The 20,986-nt window shown below is 37.7% G+C and overlaps 1 protein-coding gene across 2 annotated transcripts in view; it reads left to right on the forward strand.

Annotated features, from left to right (window-relative positions):
* LOC134746508 (uncharacterized) overlaps positions 1-20,986 on the forward strand; it is a 130,507-nt gene that overhangs the window by 70,990 nt on the left and 38,531 nt on the right. For both annotated transcript variants that reach the window (XM_063680930.1, XM_063680922.1), the window contains one exon: positions 16,024-16,127. In XM_063680930.1, coding sequence (XP_063537000.1) covers positions 16,024-16,127 — 104 coding nt within the window. The remainder of the gene's footprint in view (positions 1-16,023; positions 16,128-20,986) is intronic.

Below are 20,986 nucleotides of genomic sequence, written 5' to 3' on the forward strand. Positions count from 1 at the left end.
AAACAACCTCTCAAACCTCTGATTTATTTCCGCGCAGATCCCCACAGCATCCAATTATACGACAGATAGTTTGGCAAAGTGTCCGGGAAGGCACGTACGATGAAGGTAAATATATGCACGGTATTAGGACTAAAGACAGTAACCTATCTTCAAAATCAAATGATCAAACATTTTTTATCAATTTGTGTTGGAATTTCAAATTCAAATACAGGGACAGGGATCATGAGCATGTAGCGTGTAGCGTGTATCGTCACTTATTCTTTTGCGCGCGCGAAGTCTTCCTGTTTTGAGATAGATTACCCTATATAAATTTACTCTGGTATATGCTATGCATGATACGCACAGTAGTGGCCATTCATTCGGAAATAGTAAGTACAAAGGCGACGCCGGCCACAAGGTCCGATGCCTCTCTGACAAATTACTCCCCCATAAAGGCTGACATCTGATTGTTGCATCCACAAATTTGATTTTTAATCGATCAGAATCTATCTAAAAGCATCAGACTCAGTCATCAGAGACAGTAATGAATTGTCGCGGTTACTGCTCCGTAAATTGTACGGTATCTTTGGTTGTCAGATGTTGACGTTTGACAACTCAGTTACTACAAAACGCCGTCTAGTTCGGCTGTCAATCTCGATTAATTTAGAATCCGCCACTAAAATGAAGCATAGGTATAATGAATATCACTAGAATATTTCCTTGCATTAAAAGGCAGCGATACATTTTGGTTCTCCACATACTAACAATTTACAGCTTATCTTGCCGGCAGAGAAGGGAGTCCACGGAGAGATTTCTTGATAGGTGTTGCATGACTAATGGGATGGGCGCATGCGCGTGTGTAATTGCACGTGCAATGCGCCTGCGGTCCCGATGCGGTCGCACGTTGCGTCCGTTGGCTGCGGAAACTTAAGAGTATATCAGAAACAAGTTTCCCTCACGCAAACCACGACTTACATTCAAGCTAGCGTAGTACTACGAGACGTGTTGTCCATAGACTGATTAGAGTATAAGTACCATGAAAGCGAGAAAGAGAAAGCCTAGAATTATACAACTTGGTAGAAGACATAAATACTCTGAGCTACGCCGACAGTAACTCATCAGCTCTTCAATAATAGATCGAAAGATAGCATAGTAGAAGTTAAGGGAGCCAAGATGACGATATCTGCGCTACTACAACAAAACGCTATCTGTCTCTCTATCGCACTTATATGGATGAGTGATGCTGAGATGAATCGTTCTTCTATCTCATAGTACATCAACTGTACATCTGAAAATTCTGAAACATTAATTGCACTGCAATATAAAGTTGTCATGGTCCCCTAATGGACGGTAACTAATAGCGATCATCTGTCACCATCATTCTAATAGTAAATAGATGATCTGTGGCAATGGAAACCTCACCTGTTACTGCCAGACTGCCATCTTTAAAACATTATCGCTGCTAATTCTTATTGTGTCTAATAAACCAACAGCCGCGAAAAAGCGGAAAAAGACTAAATAAGCAGCAGCAACAGTCAGCATATAAAATCGTTAGGAGCCGATCCTAATGTCCATCCATCCATTGTGCGAAACGAGTGCGAGCGAGTCAACTAATCAGTAATCATCTTTCCGGGGTCTGATCTTGTAGCATGGGTCGACATTGACGACAATCATAAAGTTATTACCCATCTAAAACGAAGGATTACGTTGCGATGCTATAAGATCTCATAACCAAGGCTCTAGTTTAAAAAAAGAAATAAAATTGCTTATCCGAGCGCGTCGGGCGGCCATGTTGCGCTCGCGCCGAATTGCGGATTACATCACTGCGCAAAAACTGCGCGGGGAGGGGGGCGAGTGACCTTGGCCTTGCCACTGCCAAGGCGAGGGCAATTATACATGCGCCCACTAGTCTACCGATGTTATTATATATTACTTGTATGCTTACAACCAAAACGGATTAACTCCATAACAATATAAAAGAGTAATGAAATGGTGCATTTAGACTGCCTAGATTTTATTTTATTTATTATTGTATTTTATTTTATAATTTATTGTACCTATGTGTGTGTTTTGTAAATTGTAATTGTATGTTACTAACCTTAACTAATTTTAAGTTTTGTTGTACTTACTAACATTATATGGATCATATGATTTGAAATAAATAATGAATGAATTGAATATTTTTTTTGTCACGATAATGTTTTGCAATAAAGTTCTTATCTATCTATCTATCTTATATAAAAGTAGCTCTACTACAGCAACAAAATGATAGTAGCCCATGAGCCCATTTTGGCAGAGAGGGCGGTGTCTTATATGGGATGCAACCTGTGTGAGTACATTTGCTGCATCCCATGTAGGACACACTGCTAAGTCGACTGCCGCCAAAAGCAAGCGCCTCAAATACTCTGCTTTGGAAGCCACCTATGACTTCGTGCCCGTCGCTGTCGAGACAGCCGGGCCCTGGGGGCGGGAGGCGCGTGAGCTCTTCCGAGAGCTTGGCAAGCGCCTCAGAGAGAAAGGGAGTGACCCCCGTTCTGAGTCATGGCTCGTCCAACAGGTCTCCATCGCCATACAGCGGGGTAACGCTGCTAGTGTTATGGGGACCTTTGGACCCGGTATGGCTCAGAACGGATTTTAGTTTCTAATTATTATTATTATTTTTTCGTATTTCTTGTATTACAAATAGTACAGCTATAATGTAGTAATGTTATTTATATTTGTAAAATATTTGGTAAATAAACGATTTGTAATTACAGTACATATGGTACTTTACTGCAGTAGTGCGATAATTAGCACATTACATAACTGAAAATTTAAAGGGCCATATGTACTGTAAAACGTTGTACGATACATGTGCGAATAGGTAATTCGCAACTCCCTTCAGTCGTGTTTTAATTTATCGCCACTCGATGCGATTTTCCTATTTTTCGCACTTGTATCGTAATGTACTAATAAAGTTCGAATCGCTCTCATGCAGACAAGTAACTAAAAGGAAAATTCTGTTTTTTATGAGTATCAGGACAGCTAGAGAACTCCAAAGAAATCATTGTTAGGTTAGTTCTGCGTTCGTTAGTTCGGTCATCTATTTGCCTCTATCGACTATCGCTCAAATATGCAAGACGAACTTTCAATTTTCTGTGTTCGCGGTAGGCCCCCAGAACGGGCTAGAAACTGTTGCTGTATATACATATGCGTTCGAGTGGCCGGGCCCACGCATACACGTCACGCCGCCACGCCATGTTTGCATTGCGGTGACCAACTAGCTAGCTTCATATAACGCCTTGAAACTTCAAACCCAGTTTAACCTTCTTATGGACAAAAACACAAACATAAAAAATACACATACTCACACTTTACTTGTGCAAGTGAGAAAACTTATTTTTTTTTAACGCCATTTTTTTTTAAATTGTTCTGTATAACTCGTAGCGAAACCCTGATATAGCGCTTTTGGACAATACATATTATATTATGTGTCATAAAATAGAATTCACATTCACATACCTTCGGCGAAGTAGAACTGTGTCACTTTGTAAGTTTGTAATATAAAAAAAAAACTAAATGAAATTATTTTCGAAATCGCTTACTTTTATTGCAATAACAAGTAAAATAAACAATGAATAAAGCCTTACAGTAAAAATTAAACTAGAATTAACTAAACTAATTGCTTTCTTGGGGTTAGATATGAGGATATCACTTATCATTTGTGGTTGTACAAAAAAAAAACCGGCCAAGTGCGAGTCGAACTCGCGCACGAAGGGTTCCGTACCTAAAACGGAAAAAAACAGCAAAAAAATCATGTTTGTTTTATGGGAGCCCCATTTAAATATTTATATCATTCTGTTTTTAGTATTTGTTGTTATAGCGGCAACAGAAATACATCATCTGTGAAAATTTCAACTGTCTAGCTATCACGGTTCATGAGATACAGCCTGGTGACAGACAGACAGACGGATAGACGGACGGAAAGACGGACAGCGGAGTCTTAGTAATAGGGTCCCGTTTTTACCCTTTGGGTACGGAACCCTAAAAAATCAGCAATATCGTATCTGGAGGGACTTGGTATGTTTTGAAAATTCTTTTTGTTTAAATTAAAAAAAAAATGGTTGACATGTAATGATGTGTTATATTTTTAAAATCGCCCCTAAAAATCCTTTCGTATCTACACACGATAGGTTTTTGAAAAAAAAACCATACTTAAAAAAAAAAGTTTCAGCGCTCCCCTCCTAAGGGATTTTTTTTAGGTACTGAGGGTCAAAAATGTTGTTTTGACCTTCTAATATGCGTGTGGCAAACGGCTAACCTGTACATCGATTTGCGGTTTTTCTTTGAAATTGGGCTTGTACGGCTGCCACTAAAGTCGAAGGCATCTGCACCTCGCTGCCGCGCTTCAACGGTCCGTAAAGTGATACAGACACTAGGTTATTAGGTTATCTATTTGACGAACTAAAGTGGAACTAAAGAAGAACCCACAGAAACTAGAAAGCTTGAGCTTGTAATTCCGAAACACAAAAAAAAACTTTCAGAGGAGGTTTTAAATATGCTGCAACAAAAATCTGGAACGACTTACCGCCACCCCTGAAGAAGCAAATGCATTTCCTACAATTTAAGAAATTAATGAAGACGTATCTTCTTCAAATACAACAGAAAAAATAGACCTCAAGCAAACAATAGATATTAGCATCTGTTAATTTTTACATATAACTTTGTCCTTTGTTTTACCAACCTTCTACATCAAAATAACCAAGCCTGCTGTGGATATACACACACACAGACTACACAACATACTAATCACACTACTAAATGCTGCACGCACACCTCACATGCATAATAAATGGCATCGTTAGTTCCAACTTATAAATTCGTAGTATTAGGATAATGCTTGGCAAGGGGAACAGCTGACCTAGCATATGTTGAGAGTTGTATTGTATCCGTATACCAAACACTAAAAATGTACTATACCACAGAATAACTAATAGTACTACCGTACAGAAAATTCACTCCTTTACAAAAGTCAGATTTAGGTATAAAATTATACCTATACTCGCCGCCTGCAAGCAAAATTGAAACTTATAACCGCGCACGAACCGTGAATCTTCTTTGCGCGCCGCAGTTTTATGACCGAGCTGCGAGTGTCGGCACGGGGTTAGAGATGGGTAGTGAGTAAATACTCAAGAGTAAATACCGAGTAAATACTCAGTATTTACTCAATTTACCCGTATTTACTCGTTTATACCCAATTTGGTGGGTATAAACTATTTAGAGTGCTGACACTGCTGACAGGGAATAGAAATCTGAAATAAAGGTGTATTTTGTACTGGATTTAGTAGTCCAATTAGTAAAAAATATATTTTAAAAGGGGCGTTCCATACATGTAACTAAGTGTCACAATAAAAAAATCTGAAACCACCAACGTGTGGCACATCATTAAATTGGTCTTTAAAAATAACTTAAATGTTATTATACACTTTTTTCGATAAAATTAATACTTTTGGGAAAAAACCGTTTCCAAGGCACAGATTAATAAATAGTTACTACGTAACAGATACATCATTCCCATACAAAAGCGAAAATACCTACTCTATAATAGCCTACAAAATCTTAATAATAATACCTGCTGCTCAGGACGAGAAGAAATGTACCATAAGTATGCGCACAAAGAGTCGAGACTGCCTTGCTCGCCGTGCGAGCCACGTGCCAACGCGTCATCGTAAGAATGCGCTAGGGTTGTACTGTTACTTATGTTATTATTGTAATAAAACGAATGTTGCGAATCAACCATATTTTATATTAGTCAATCAAATATTTAAAAACAACACTTATAATACCCGACTCAAAAAACTCCTTAATTTACGATTTATTTACTTATGTTCAAAGAAATAAATAGTGACAAAATTCATAAAGATAGATTTAAAATACTACTCACCTTTCTTCGTCTCTCGGAAATGAAAAAACCGGCCAAGTGCGAGTCGGACTCGCCCACCGAGGGTTCCGTACTTTTTAGTATTTGTTGTTATAGCGGCAACAGAAATACATCATCTGTGAAAATTTCAACTGTCTAGCTATCACGGTTCATGAGATACAGCCTGGTGACAGACGGACAGCGGCAGCGGAGTCTTAGTAATAGCATAGAGTACCTTATACTAGAGCGGTACTGTCAGCAAATTTTGTAACCCCAGTAAATTCACTGCCATCTGTCGACACACTTTAAAACTAAAAATGAAGATTTATAAAAATACGATAGAATGTATTTAAATATAGATAAATGTTTTTTTTTTGCATTAAATTTTTTTATGATTTTGACCCATGTTCTTTCACTGATATGCGTTAAAATTGTTAAATAACAAACGAAACCGTCAACGCCATCTATACGATTGTAGGCCAAAACTAGTAGCGCCCTCTGAACGAGAATCAAATTTTCTTGATTTTCGAGGCACGTTTTTTCCTTAGACTGTATCCATCTATTACGGAGTTATATCTATCTTTGGTAATAGGGTGCCGTTTTTACCCTTTGGGTAAGGAACCCTAAAAAATCGACAAATTTTCTTTTGTTTTTTGACTTTTACACCCATCTACTGCACAATAATTACGTGGTTTCGGCATTTCGAAGCGTAAGCGCGGGAAACGTGCGGTGCGAGCGCTCAGGCGGGCGTTCGGCGGCCCTCTGTCGATTATATCGTCGACGATACGCCGAGCGGTAGGCATATAGCGCGTGGCTTTGAGCGAGTGAAGGAGGCCTGTCCAAGGGCCAAAATAATGTTCATCCCTCTATAACTTTTGGAACAAAGTTTAATAAAATATGAAAAAATATCGGGAGAATAGACCCTAGAAAATACTTTGAGAAAAAAGTACTTTAAACATGATCGGTCAGGTCATTTTTGAGTTTTCATTAAAAAACTCTTCATAAAAGGACGTAAGTGCCGCGTAAACACGTACTTTTGCGTGTACGGGGATTCAGGATTCTAAAAGGCGGACCTGTGGATTCTATTCCAGTCCTCAGTCACTTATTTTAATGGGAGAGTGGAACCCAGCATGGAACGACGCTTTCTAAGCATCAGTTAACCGCAACTAGATGGGTAGTTAGAAAAAACCCACCAAATATTTACCTAAAATACCCGTATTTGCCGTATACCGTAACTATGTATTTAGTGTGGTTAAAATATGATTTAATTATAGTCGTTAGTTTTCAGGCTGGCCCTTTCGGTTAGCTCTTTGTCTATTGTAAGTAAAACCGCACGTGCTACTACCTGCAAAAAAAGAATCGCTAACTTTGACCGCGTATACTATACGGCTATACTATGTACTATGTATAGTCGTTAATTTTCAAGCTGGCCCTTGCAGCTAACTCATTGTCTATTGTAAGTAAAACCGCACGTGCTACTCACTCAATAAAAAACGGTTCGGTCAATTTAACCGGTTATTGAATTACAATTTCTATGGAACTTGCAATAAGATTCAAAATGAACTACGGAAAAATTGCGAGGCTGTATTCCCTCTACGGTTACTGAGTTTCGGCGAGTCGAACGCTACAGAACCAGTCTAAAATGTGTCAATGAGATGCGTAACAAAGGCGCGTTATCCGATTTAAAATGTATATATATATCGTAGAGCGCACTTACACTGGTTTTTGAGCGTTGGCCTAGGGGTCATCCATAAATTACATCACACGAATTTCGTGATTTCACATTTGGCAATCCCGTTCCCCCTCGTGTGACTTCACATATTTGACAATTTTGTTTTCAACGAAATAAGTAAATTAAATGATTTTAATAAAAATATTTTAAATAATAGGAATATAAGAAATTTTATGATACGAAACCGATACGATATATCGTTTCAAAAACTAGCTTATTTAGTTGTATCGCGAATACAAACAATCAAAACAATTTTCGACTACAAGTGAAGTAGAAGTGACGTCACAAAGTTTGTAACTCCTCTCCCCCGTGTCACAACATGTCACATTTTCTAGACTCCCTCCCACCCCCTAAACGTGGGACGTAATTAATAGTTTTCCATTGTAATTGGCACGTCTAACCGGTCAATTAATTAATCGAATTTGGGTAGTTTAAAAAAATAGAAATGGGTACTTTTTTTTATTAGCCTACTTTGGTGTCCTACTGCTGGGCAAAGGCCTCCCCTCGTTTTTTTCATTCGACCCTGTCATCGGCATTTTCCCACCATTTCGGGTAGAATGCGTCCAAGTCGTCCCGCCACGCCGTCTCCTTTTCGGTCTGCCTGAACCCCGGCCTGCACCGTCTATGGTGTTCCGTGGGTCCCACTCAGTAACCATTTTGGCCATGGGTACTAAAATTGATAAATTGGCAACAAAAACGGAGCCTTAAATTAATCAATATGAGTTGTATTTTTATGAATTTTGGCCACATTGCCAGGAAAAACCTGGAAAAGCTGGTAATCACTGGTAAAATCGAAGGCGATAAACCGAGACGCAGGAGCCCAATGCGGTGGACAGACCAAATTCGCTCAGCCCTTGATGTAACGCTCCACGGTCCCTACACTCGGCGACAGACAGAAAGAAGTGGCGGCAAATTGTCCAAGATAAGCTAGAAGTTACCTAGAAGTGACCACTACCCTCAGTGATGAGGAACCGATGCAAGGAGGAGAAGACCACATTTTAAAAAGAAAACGGCTATATATTTGAGGCTCATATAAATTATTGGCGCTAAAATATTAATACACAGCCAAATTATATTATTATATGCCCAATGAAAGTTCGTGTTTAATATTTTAGATTCCCGAATATTGATAAGCCAATAGGGCATTTGACTGTATTTAAAATTAATTATTTTACACCATGCATGAAATAAAGCACCAGAAGATTAATAGAGAAACGTAGACAGACAGCAGTTATTTTTAGACACCATTTCTATTTTAAAGCCCGTATAAAACTAAAGAGTAGGTAATTTGATTGTGACGTCACATGCTACTCACGCTAGTGTTTCATATAAATTCCATAGTAGCAAAATCGTTTTGACAGTTCGAAAAAAGAAACTGATTTGACTAGTAGTCAAATACCCTATTAGAGTTATATGCCAATGACCGAACCTTTTTTGCAGGTAGTAGCACGTGCGGTTTTACTTACAACAGACAAAGAGTTAGCCGTAAGAACTACTATACATACTATGTAACAATCGCCGCGCTATCTGGTAAGAGCTATAATATTGTTAAGTATTTTCGTCGCAGTTTTATTTTAATAAACAACTGGTTAAAAACTGTATATATAATATGTGAATCAGCTTGCAACATGCACTTATCTAGACCGTAAGTAATTAAGTAACTTTGAAAGTAATTAAATACCTTCTTATTTAAAACAAAATTGTTAACTATGCTTTATCACGTCTATATCCGCTAAATTCCAAATTACCTCTCACTGATAATCACCTTTTTGCCAAAAACTAAGCGTAATAAGCTTCTTACAACATAAACATCATTAATATTGTAAGAAGCTTATTAATGACAGATATGTAGGAATTACAAACGTTGATTCTGTAAACATAGTTTTTTTATCCGGAGATGGTATGTCTGATTCTCACGGAAGTAGTTATGCCACAGAAGTACTTATTTCTTTGAAAATATGTCGGTCAATATAGTCCGGAATTAAAAAAAAAATGTTATTTCTGCTTCCTTGTTCTTCCATTTATTCACACATTCGTATACAGAACAATATCTATAGATTTAGGTTTCGAAGGCATTATGCATTTTCAATTTTGCGCGAGTCGAGCGGCAGCCCATTGCCATACTCCTGCCCGGGAGGCGCGCCGGCCAAATGTACCTAAACTGCGAAGTGACACCCCCCTGACTATACTTTAGTTTAAGTTTCCGACACCATATTGTTTCTGTGTTTTCCATTGCTGTACTGTTTTTGTGTCTTGGTAATAAACGTATTTTTATTTATTTATTTTATCAGATCAGAACCAAAATTGATTAAGAAAACACCCAAATCACCACGAATTAATAAACTAGTGGATGTGAAATGACTCCTATTTAGTATGAAAACCAGTGTCGCTAAACTCACACATTCATAGCCACGTTAAAATACGTCACACACTTACAAAATTGCTCTGATTCGTAGCAACTTTCCATACCAAAAAGTTATTACCGGTGGACATTTCTCGAACGAATATCAACTGTAGGCTACATGAGTGACGGTTTAAATTATAATGTCAAAGCTATATGACATACGACTCTTTCATTATCTCATTCATCTCACAAAAGCTCGCTCAACGTTCACCTAATACAACTACTCAACACCAGATGGCGTTATTTTATATAATTTTAAAATCACTTACTTAACAGGCGAGAAAAGGGCTAAAAAACCAGTATAAGTAAGGTCTAATTACGCATGGTTTGTTACGGATCTCACGGTCACGTTACACTGGTGTTTTCGAGACCTCTACACGCCTGCGAGTAGCTAACCGTTGGAACTTCTTTCCATTCGACGATATAGGGAGGGGACAGTGTAATCGGAGTGTTTTATCGATATTTGTGTGTTCAGTTAGGTATTGATATTTCATTACCGTATGTTTTAACACATTTAGATGATACTTTATTTATGATTATAATATAGGTAGTGATAATCGTGATTGTATGAAAAATAATATGTAGTACAGTACAACAAATATCTAACTAGAAATTTGTTTCTTATTAATTGACCAACTAGGTTGTTAATGTGAACATTAAATATATCTTAAAGTCAAACAGATAAAATCATAGTTCTTTAAAGGTCTATTAACTCGGTATTGCTGTTATTTTGTGATCACAAATCTGCAATTACTTACATAGGTAAGTATTCGTCTTTAACAATATATTTACTTGTAGCAGCATTTAAGGCCAATCTAGACGGGACAACCTGATTAAATTGTCAAATTAATTGTATGGTGTGAAAGCATACATGAAACTGGCTCATCGATCCCACTTGATTTGATTGTAAGATTGTGACCTATCAAATCAGGAAGGGGGGCGGCAAAATTCCAATATTTCACGCTAGTTTGCGTGGTACACTTTTTATTAATTAAGTAAGCCCGAATGTCACTAATAATTACTAAATTAGTAACTAAGTTTTAGGCGTGTGGACGCTAGATGAGATGTATGGCAATTTTATCCCCAGAAATCTTTCTCTAAGAAATGCTCCTAGCAAATGGTGCTATATTTTTGCGGAAACTAATTTTCTTGCCCAGTAGCATTGACCCATTTATTTTTAATATCGGCATCTTGTGGTAACCTACAATAATTAATAATAAAGAAATAGAAAATATAAAACGTTTATTCATGGCACATTGCATGCATTGTACGCATAAGTGCATTAAGTACCTAGTCTAATTATATTAACGATGAAAATATGATGGGTGTAAAAAACAAAAACGTATGTAAAGGAATACGAAGGTTTGAAAGGTTGCCATGAAATGACCCCGACTTAACTTAGTGCTTGATGACCAGAGCTGCCATATTTACTAAGACATTGATTATCCCAAATAATAATTAGAAACGTGTCTAAAATAATAATTTATTACCGAACTACCAAACATCAAACTTGAAATATCGTAACTTTAACTTTATCGATATAAATATCGACATTGCGCAGCATCTGAGTAGCGAAGTTATTTGACATTTAGGATAGCGAATATTCCAGATAAACGTAAAGAATAGTGACAAAGGATTGTGAACTCTAAGTTCTAACTGATAAAATATAGATTTACTTAACGAACATTCGTAAATAATGCAATAGAAATAGATTTTTCGTATTTATCGGATTATATTTAAATAAATAACCACCGGTGATAGGAAATACCTCCACGTGAAAGATTTTTTAAACCGCTGTGATTTCTGCAGCTTAATACTGCACAATACGGCATTTTAAATTTAATTATCAATTTTTGTTAGACGAGCGTACGTACGACGTGAATGTCATTCGAGCATGAAGTTTACACAACAACTGAGCATAGTCTGTGCATAAAGTGAGTCGGTCGCTACTAACTGTCGGATAGACGGGAACGCCCACTTGCCATCTCCATCCTACTCCGTGCAAATCACCATACATATGCCTTTAAAAATTGAGGAGTTCCCTCAATTTCTCATGGATCCCATCATCAGAACGGCACAAGATTAATGTGGGACCATCTTGGAGATAGTTCTTTTCAAACAAAAAAAGAATTAAGTACTCAAATCGGACCACGGGTCCCGGAGTAATCGGTAAACATACATACATAAAAAAAACATAGCCACAACCGAATACAGAACCTCCTTGAAATTTAAGTGGGTTAAAAATACAATTTAGCATTCCTGCCAATTACTTGAATGTGGCCACCATATAGATTGACGGGTCGTGACCAGTCCGTCAGCACTGAATCTTGATCAGTGATCACACAAACATGTTCACCCTAGTAATACTTGCCACGCCATCTTCCACCATATGTCTATTAGCAAAGATAGATATATAACTCCGTAATAGATGGATACAGTCTATGGAAAAAACGTGCCTCGAAAATCAAGAAAATTTGATTCTCGTTCAGAGGGCGCTACTAGCTTTGGCCTAATACTGTCGTATAGATGGCGTTGACGGTTTCGTTTGTTATTTAACAATTTTAACGCATATCAGTGAAAGAACATGGGTCAAAATCATAAAAATAATTAATGCAAATAAAAAAAATAATTTATCCATATTTAAATACATTTTATTGTATTTTTATAAATCTTCATTTTTAGTTTTAAAGTGTGTCGACAGATGGCAGTGAATTTACTGGGGTTACAAAATTTACTATGACAGTACCGCTCGCTCTAGTGTAAGTTACTCTATGCTATTAGTTACGGTTCTGGAGACATGTTAAAAAGGCAAAATTAATTTTGTCATGTAACACCGTGCAAACTTAGACTTTACGCCATGGACAGTAATGTTAGGTTTGTTGGGAGAATTCAAAATAAAATCGATGAAGTATCGGCAAGTTTTCAATTCACTATGCTTGGCCCTGCGGTGGATAATTTGATGTTTATTTAGGAGGGAAACTTAGTACAGGACAGGAACGCCATTATAAGACAGTCAATGAACTATGGGATCTCTTGCACAGGTCAGCTGCCATAGTATAAGGCCTGTGCCGAAAAAAAAACTGTGAATTTTAAACGGCTAAGCAAGAGTTGACAGAACTTGACCTAGAGACAAGTACCAGAACCGGAAGAACTAGTACCAGAAGATGAGCTGGGTCCAGAAATACTTAGAGAAGAATTTGATAAGGCAATTGCGAGACTTCAAAACGGTAAAGCTGCAGGCGTTGACAATATCTACATAGAATTGATCAAATTTTCAGCTTGTGATCCAGTTATTGATGAAATTTTCTTCTTACGAAACAAATACATACCACAGGCCAGATCCCAAGAGATTTTAAACAAAGTAAAATAGTAGCTTTGCCCAAGAAACCTAATACCCTACTTTGTGAAGAACACAGAACCCTCAGTTTAATCTCGCACGCAAGTAAAATACTTTTAAAAATAATTCAGAACCGAATCAGACCCATATCAGAGAATTACTTAGGCCCCGACCAATATGGTTTCCGTGAAAACAAAGGTACCAGAGTGGCTATACTAGCTCTTAGATTAGTAGTAGACAGACGGCTGGATGTAGGACTCGACACTCATATCGCTTTCATAGACTTAGAGAAAGCCTTTGATAAAGTTAACTGGAGAAAAATGATGAGCATCTTGAAAGAAGTAGGAGTAGACTATAGAGATAGAAGAATAATCTACCAACTTTACAAGGAGCAGGAGGCGTTGATGGAAGTGGGAGAGGAAATTGGGAATGCAAGGATTAGACAAGGAGTACGACAGGGGTGTCCACTTTCACCTTTAATATTTAATATATACATAGAATACGCTATACGAAAAATTGTTGAAGCAGACAAGGGAGGGCTAAAATTCAATGGGGAGAAAATACATTTTATACGATTTGCAGACGATATCGCGGCGTTTGCAGAAACTTCAGCTCAACTAGAACATCTAATGTTAACAATGGACACAGTATTTAACGAATTAGGCTTAAAGATAAACATAAAGAAAACTAAGACCCTTACAACTTCAAAACGCAAAACTAATCATCCTCCAATAGTTCTCAACAACATCCCAATTCAGCAGGTTGATAGTTTCAAATATTTAGGTAGCTTAATTACCAGGGACTCCAGGTGCACACCAGACATCGTTTCAAGGATTGCTATGGCAAAAAAAGGTTTCAACCAGAAGAAACAATTATTGAAATCCCGTTTATCATGCAGAAGCAAGAAGCTACTGATTAAGGTGTACATCTGGAGTATAGCCCTTTATGGAAGTGAAACGTGGACAATGACCCTAAGAGATAGAAAGAGAATGGAAGCATTTGAAATGTGGTGCTGGAGGCGAATGGAAGGCATTAGTTGGAGAGACAGGATAACGAATGAGGAGGTGCTACGAAGAGTGAGTGAAAGAAGAGCTATTCTGAACACTATTGCAAATAGACGCGGGAAAATGATTGGACACTTAATACGACACGACTACTTCTTTAAAACTATCCTGGAGGGGCGGATAGGAAGGAAGCGGGGTAGAGGAAAACCCAGACGCAGCTTTTTAGATCAAGTGAAAGAAAAAGTAGGGGTCGTGTCGTATCAAAAAGTCAAAGAGCTGGCGCGGGATAGGGAAAGATGGAAGATACTCCACCGACAAGAGAATAACTCTTAAGTTAATGATGATGATGAAGCAAGACGACGACGGCTTTCTTACCGCAGTTAAAAGTCCTATCATTAAATTATATATTCCAATATAAATAATTCTGGTTTTACGCAATGCGACGTTACGTTACACCGGTAATAGAATGGCAAAAGCATTTTAAAATTAAGTACCTCGAAGTTTCGTGCATTTCATAATAAATAACTAATTTAGTATGTTGTATCTTGAACAGAGGTCTCGAAACGGCAGACCTCTAGGAACAAGTGACCAAGTGCCCATCAGAAAGATTGTTAATAGAATTTGCGCCGCCCCCGCATGCCCGTCATATTTATCGTGAAAAATTGGGGTACATATGCGGCTAAAGTGAAACGAACTATAAAAAAACATAGTATAAATAAATATAGATTCGTACAAAAGTTAGGATAGCTAAAGTAACCAAAAATTTTCCGTTATTAATTTCTAGGCAACAGTCGAAAATCATATAATTTCCGTCGTACAAAAAGGGTGGAAAAATATTTTGCATGGAAGACAATTTGCCTGAATAGTACTTATTTACTTACAACGTACCTAATACGAACATACTGTGGTGTATACCTTCTTTTTAACTGGCCTTAAGCTGAAAGCGCCGTAACGTGGCAAATGTGGCAATGAACACTACAGTACATATAACTCGTATACTCTGACCAATCGTGGCAATCGTTGCAATTGTAAGTCTCCTCCCGTCCATCATGATTTCGTGGTCATTATGTTGGGGACATTAATTCTTACTTGTAGTTTTCGCGGTAAACTGAAGATATGAAGAAGAAGCCAAGCCAAGTGTTGTTATTTTCGTAATTAAAAACGTAACAGCGTATACTTAAGAGTCACGAGAACAGAAATAGATAGGTAGCGGTAGGTATTCAAAATAAATTATTAGCATCTGTATTCCAAATTTCGACTGTAATAAGAATAAAATGTTTGTGCATACACTTAATTTAAATGCATTATTAATCGCGCTAGGGGCCAGAACGTTGCAGTGGTGAGTGTTTATAAATAAGATAAAAATCGTTAGCCACATAGATTATTTCTAATACTGGCTTGCTACATTTGAAATAGATGCAAGATACCAATGCAGCTTAGGTCACTTCACATGTTAACATTAAGGCACACAGAAGTACATACAACATACATACATTACTAGTGTACATATTGCTTTACAATAATGGTTAAATGTATTGTTTAAAAAAGATTACCGCTGCAATTAGAACTCTTGGATTAGTTTTATCTTGAAGGGGTGCTATGTATATTATTGTCTTGTTTGTTGTCTTGGTTATATTTAATTACCTACACGTCATCTCTTTGCTCTAGGTATGGGCGGAGAGGCATGTGCGTGTGCGCCGACGCCTCAGGCGCTACCAGACCCCGAGCCAGATCAGCTCTACGACCACCACTCTTCAGAAGAAGAGCTAGAGGTTGGTAGTACTTACAATGACAGTGTTTAACAATGATCACCACGTGGCTTTGAAAAACGTTCCATCGTTTAATGGGAAATTTGTTACACTTGTAGTATGTGTAGAGAGAGGGCAATAGAGAGTACTCTCTCCAGGCGGGTGTTATGCCTGGGGACCGAAGTCCACTGAGAGTTAGTCAGAAGGAGTATATATAGTTAGTGACATTTGAAACTTCGTAAGCGCGATGTAGGTTTCTAGCTAATTGCGTTCTAGCTCCCTAACGGCATCTGTTAGATGACGTCGACAGTGGCAGCTAGTGGGAACGCCGGACGCCACACACTCATCGATTGTCAATGTCAATGCTAAAGATACGATACTATAGGTAGATATCGGGCCAGGCCAATCAGAATATCAGGGTGATTTGAATCTACTTTTTCGTACATGTATTGGCGCGAGCGAGATGTACGGGCGAATGATAACAAAATGATATCATATTATTCTCAAAATTAAGGTTCGGATTGACTTCTCGGTCTCACCGCGGTTCGCTGAATTATTGCGGGCCAGCGTCTTAGTAAAAGGTTGCTTGTACCTAGTATATAAGTAGTATACCTACCGTTCCTTGACGTGCAACTCGATGGCAAAACCTTTTCGCAACGGCCACGATAAAAGTTCCTGCATATTAGGCCACTCTACTAGTGAGTATTATATTCTTTGCACTCTACGCTCATCGCAAAGTGGTAACAGATTTTGATTTTTGACATTCATGGAATCACTGTGAACGATTTTGGTTATAAGTATTGTTGATATTAGGTAGTTGACGCTAACGATTTTTCATGAAAATATTATCTTGACGTTTAGAGCCGTAATAGATATCTGTCGTAATATAGTTAGAATTTAACAAAATCCATGAGCTCGGAGGTTGGTGACAGTACATCTTACATCCTGTATTTTATATTTTATAAAAGTTACCTTAAATAAACTAGTTGACACTCGTAGGTACTAATTACGCGGAAAAAATCGTTGCAATGATTATTAAGCCTTTTGATTTGTGCACTATATAGTATACTAATAAGAACTAAATTTTCCCCGTAATTAATTCGAAAGTGAATTATGGTATCTACTCGTATATAAATAACAAGTATTAATTCAGATTTTCTTACCGCGATCCAGTGGATTTTCTGAGTCAAAATAGGATGTATACATTGTAAACGAATTATTACGATTAAAATAAACAATAACATTATGTTACACGTGGGTAAATTAGAATTTCGATTGTGAAAGTAAATATTCGTGTCTGCGAGTCATTTGTTAGTAAAGAGGTAAACATCGCAATTTATATCTCACTCGAAGAGATGGCAGGGGTCCCAACGGAGTAAACAACTTAGCCAAATTGTCCACTCAATCTGGGCAAATTAAGTTAATTGACATTTTTATCCATGCTTATCGCTAGGTAGGTATAATAATAAATTCCGAATAAAAAATTGTTATTGAAATTACTGAAGCCAAAGGTACTTTAGTATTATTTAATACGTAATCTTTGCCGGAGGTTGATCTATCAAATAAAAGTCAGGAATAAACTTTGCTGTATTTCTAGAAACCTGCGTGCTCTCGTCAGCCTACAATAATGAGGTTTCCTTTCTCAAATAACTTATTTGTACATTTTTAGGTATTGATTTTTGTCAATTGGGTCTGATTGTCCCCTATTCCTATTCAGAATTTGTGCAATGCTCTTCCTGTTATTATTTTACAAGCCCTCTTGAGCCCTGAAGGGTTTCCCCATCATTAATTTCTACCATTATCCGTAGACATTTCCCCAGCCAAACGTTTTAATGACGTAACATGACATAACGCTTGCAGCTGCATCTTGATTCGGGGTGAACGACCGCAGCGGGAAAATGGCGACCTCGTGGCTGCAGGAGCGAACTAAGAACTCAAGGTCGCCGAGACAAATCCCGATTTGAGATTGCAAGTTAGAAAACAATAAACGAGTAAAACTACGTTTAAAAATCTGAACCTGATATTTCTTTTGAATCAAAAAAACTGTATACATACATATGTATATTCTTTAGTCAGTTTAGTTGGAACTGGATTCATTGATTGCATTATTCATTAAGATGTGTAAAGTTTTAAACGAATTCGTGCTTCGAATTTAACAGCTAATGTAGATGGCGCTTTCGTACATAATGCGGTATCAAAGATAGATATAACTCCGTAATAGATGGATACAGTCTAATGAAAAAACGTGCCACGAAAATCAAAAAAATTTGATTCTCAAACAGATGGCGCCACTACCTTTGACCTACTCTCGGATAGATGGCGTTGATGGTTTCGTTTGTTATTTAACAATTTTAACGCATATCAGTGAAAGAGCATGGGTCAAAATCATATAAAATAGTTAATGCAAATAAAACAATCATTTATCCATATATAAATACATTTTATGGTATTGTCTTCGGTTACCGCGACAGTTACTCATGAAATACAACTATGAAAACGGATTATATCGCGTATATTGAATTTATAATACATCGTCGGGATGTATTATAAATTCAATATACGCGATATAATCCGTTTTCGTAGTTTTATTACATTTTATGGTATTTTTATACATCTTTATTTTTAGTTTTAATCGTGTGTCGATAGAGGGCAGTGAAGTTACTGTGGCTACAAAATTAACTATGACAGTACCCCTTATCCTATTATATCCTCTTTGGCGGTATCTTTGGATGTCTAAAGTTGGAGTTGGTCAATTCAGTTGCCACAATACATATAGCGACGTACAGCGCTATCTTCTTCAGCTGACAAATTGGGGGCACAATTTTTACAATCAATTAATTTAGTTTGAACCTATTTAATAAGTCTCGGTCTACATACTATCCATATTAATATTAATCTAGCTTTTGCCCGTGACTTCGTCTGCGTGGAATTAGTAATTTGGGTAGTTTATTTTTTATCCAATCTGCTTTTTATCGATTCCCTATACAAACTTCCACCCCCCTTTTTACCCCCTTAAAGGATCACTTCTGGGATAAAAACTACCCTATGTCCTTCCCCGGGACTCAAAATATCTCTATACCAAATTTCAACTAAATCGGTTCAGCGGTTTAAGCGTGAATAGGTAACAGACAGACAGACGGACACACTTTCGCATTTATATTAGTATGGATGCAAAAGTTTGCCTGTCTGTCTGTTACCTCTTTACGCTTAAACCGCTGAACCGATTTAGTTGACATTTGGTATAGGGATAGGTCCCGAGGAAGGATATATAGGATACTTTTATTTATCCCGGAACTCACCCCTTAAGGGGGTGAAAAGGGGGTGGAAATTTGTATGTGCAATCAATAACCGCTGAACCGATTTAAATGAAATTTGGTATGGAGATAGCTTGAGTCCTGGGGAAGGATATAGGATAAGTTTTACCCCAGAAATCAACCCTAAGGGGGGTGAAAAGTTTGTATGGGACCCAATACCAACTACTTCAAAAATACAATAAATACAGGAAGCCTCTGTACATGGCGTTTATTGATTATTCAAAGGCATTTGACAGTTTGATCCAAAATCACGTCTGGACAAGCTTAAAGGAGCAAGGAGTAAACGAATCTTATACCAGCATCATCAAAGACATCTACATAAAAAGCAAGGGATCGATAAAACTAGTCTAAAGGTAAAGAATTCCCCATCGAGAGAGAGAGAGTAAGACAAGGGGACCCCTTGTCACCCAAGCTTTTCTCTGCAGTGCTCGAAAAAATCTTCAGAAAGCTTGACTGGGAGGAGTATAGACTCAACATACATGGCAGGAGACTAAACATCCTCAGATTCGCGGACGACCTAGTACTGATGGAGGAAGATCCCAAAAGATTGGAGTTCATGGTCCAAAACTTGTGGGATTGAAAATGAATGCAAGTAAAACAAAAATGATGACAAACACAACCAAAGTTAACATAACAATAGATGGAAGCGCTTTTGAATATGTCGATGATATACACATACTCATCCGAATAATTTGACCCAGGTACAAACCTTGGTCAAATTATTTCCCCTAAAGACCAAATGACGAAAGAAATCGACAAAAGAATAGCATGTGGCTGGGGAAAATACTGGTCACTAAAAGAGATAATGAAAAGTAAGGACCTAGGTACCCACATAGAGAGAAAGACGTTCAATACGTGCATTCTTCCATGCATGACATATGGATGCGAAACCTGGTCATTAACAGCAGAACATAGGGACAAACCCGACAAACTCGTTAAATGCCAACGTGCTATGGAGAGAAGTATGCTCGGTACAAAACTAAGGGACAGAATCCGGAACGAAGAACTAAGGCGAAGAACAAAAGTAACAGACATACTCGAGCGTATCGGTATCGACCAACTAAAGTGAAGGTGGACAGGTCACATGTTGCGGCACAATAAAGAAAAATGGAGCAAACAAGTGACCCACTGGTACCCACTCGGCTGTAAGCGCAAAAACGGCCAACAAATAACCAGATGGGAAGACGATATCCAGTTTTCTCTAGGACACCACCAGAGTTGCCTTAGACAGGCAGCACACCACACTAAGAGACATCCGTAATAGATGGATACAGTCTAAGGAAAAAACGTGCCTCGAAAATCACGAAAATTAGATTCTCGATCAGAGGGCGCCACTAGTTTTGGCCTACTCTCGTATAGAGGGCGTTGACGGTTTCGTTTGTTATTTATAATTTTAACGCATATCAGTGAAAGAACATAGGTCAAAATCATAGAAAAATAATTAATGCAAATAAAAAATCATTTATCCATATTTAAATACATTTTAACGTATTTTTATAAATCTTCATTTTTAGTTTTAAAGTATGTCGATAGATGGCAGTGAATTTATAGCGGTTACAAAATTTACTT

The sequence above is a fragment of the Cydia strobilella genome, chromosome 1, assembly GCF_947568885.1.
Source record: "Cydia strobilella chromosome 1, ilCydStro3.1, whole genome shotgun sequence".
NCBI classification, from domain to species: domain Eukaryota; kingdom Metazoa; phylum Arthropoda; class Insecta; order Lepidoptera; family Tortricidae; genus Cydia; species Cydia strobilella.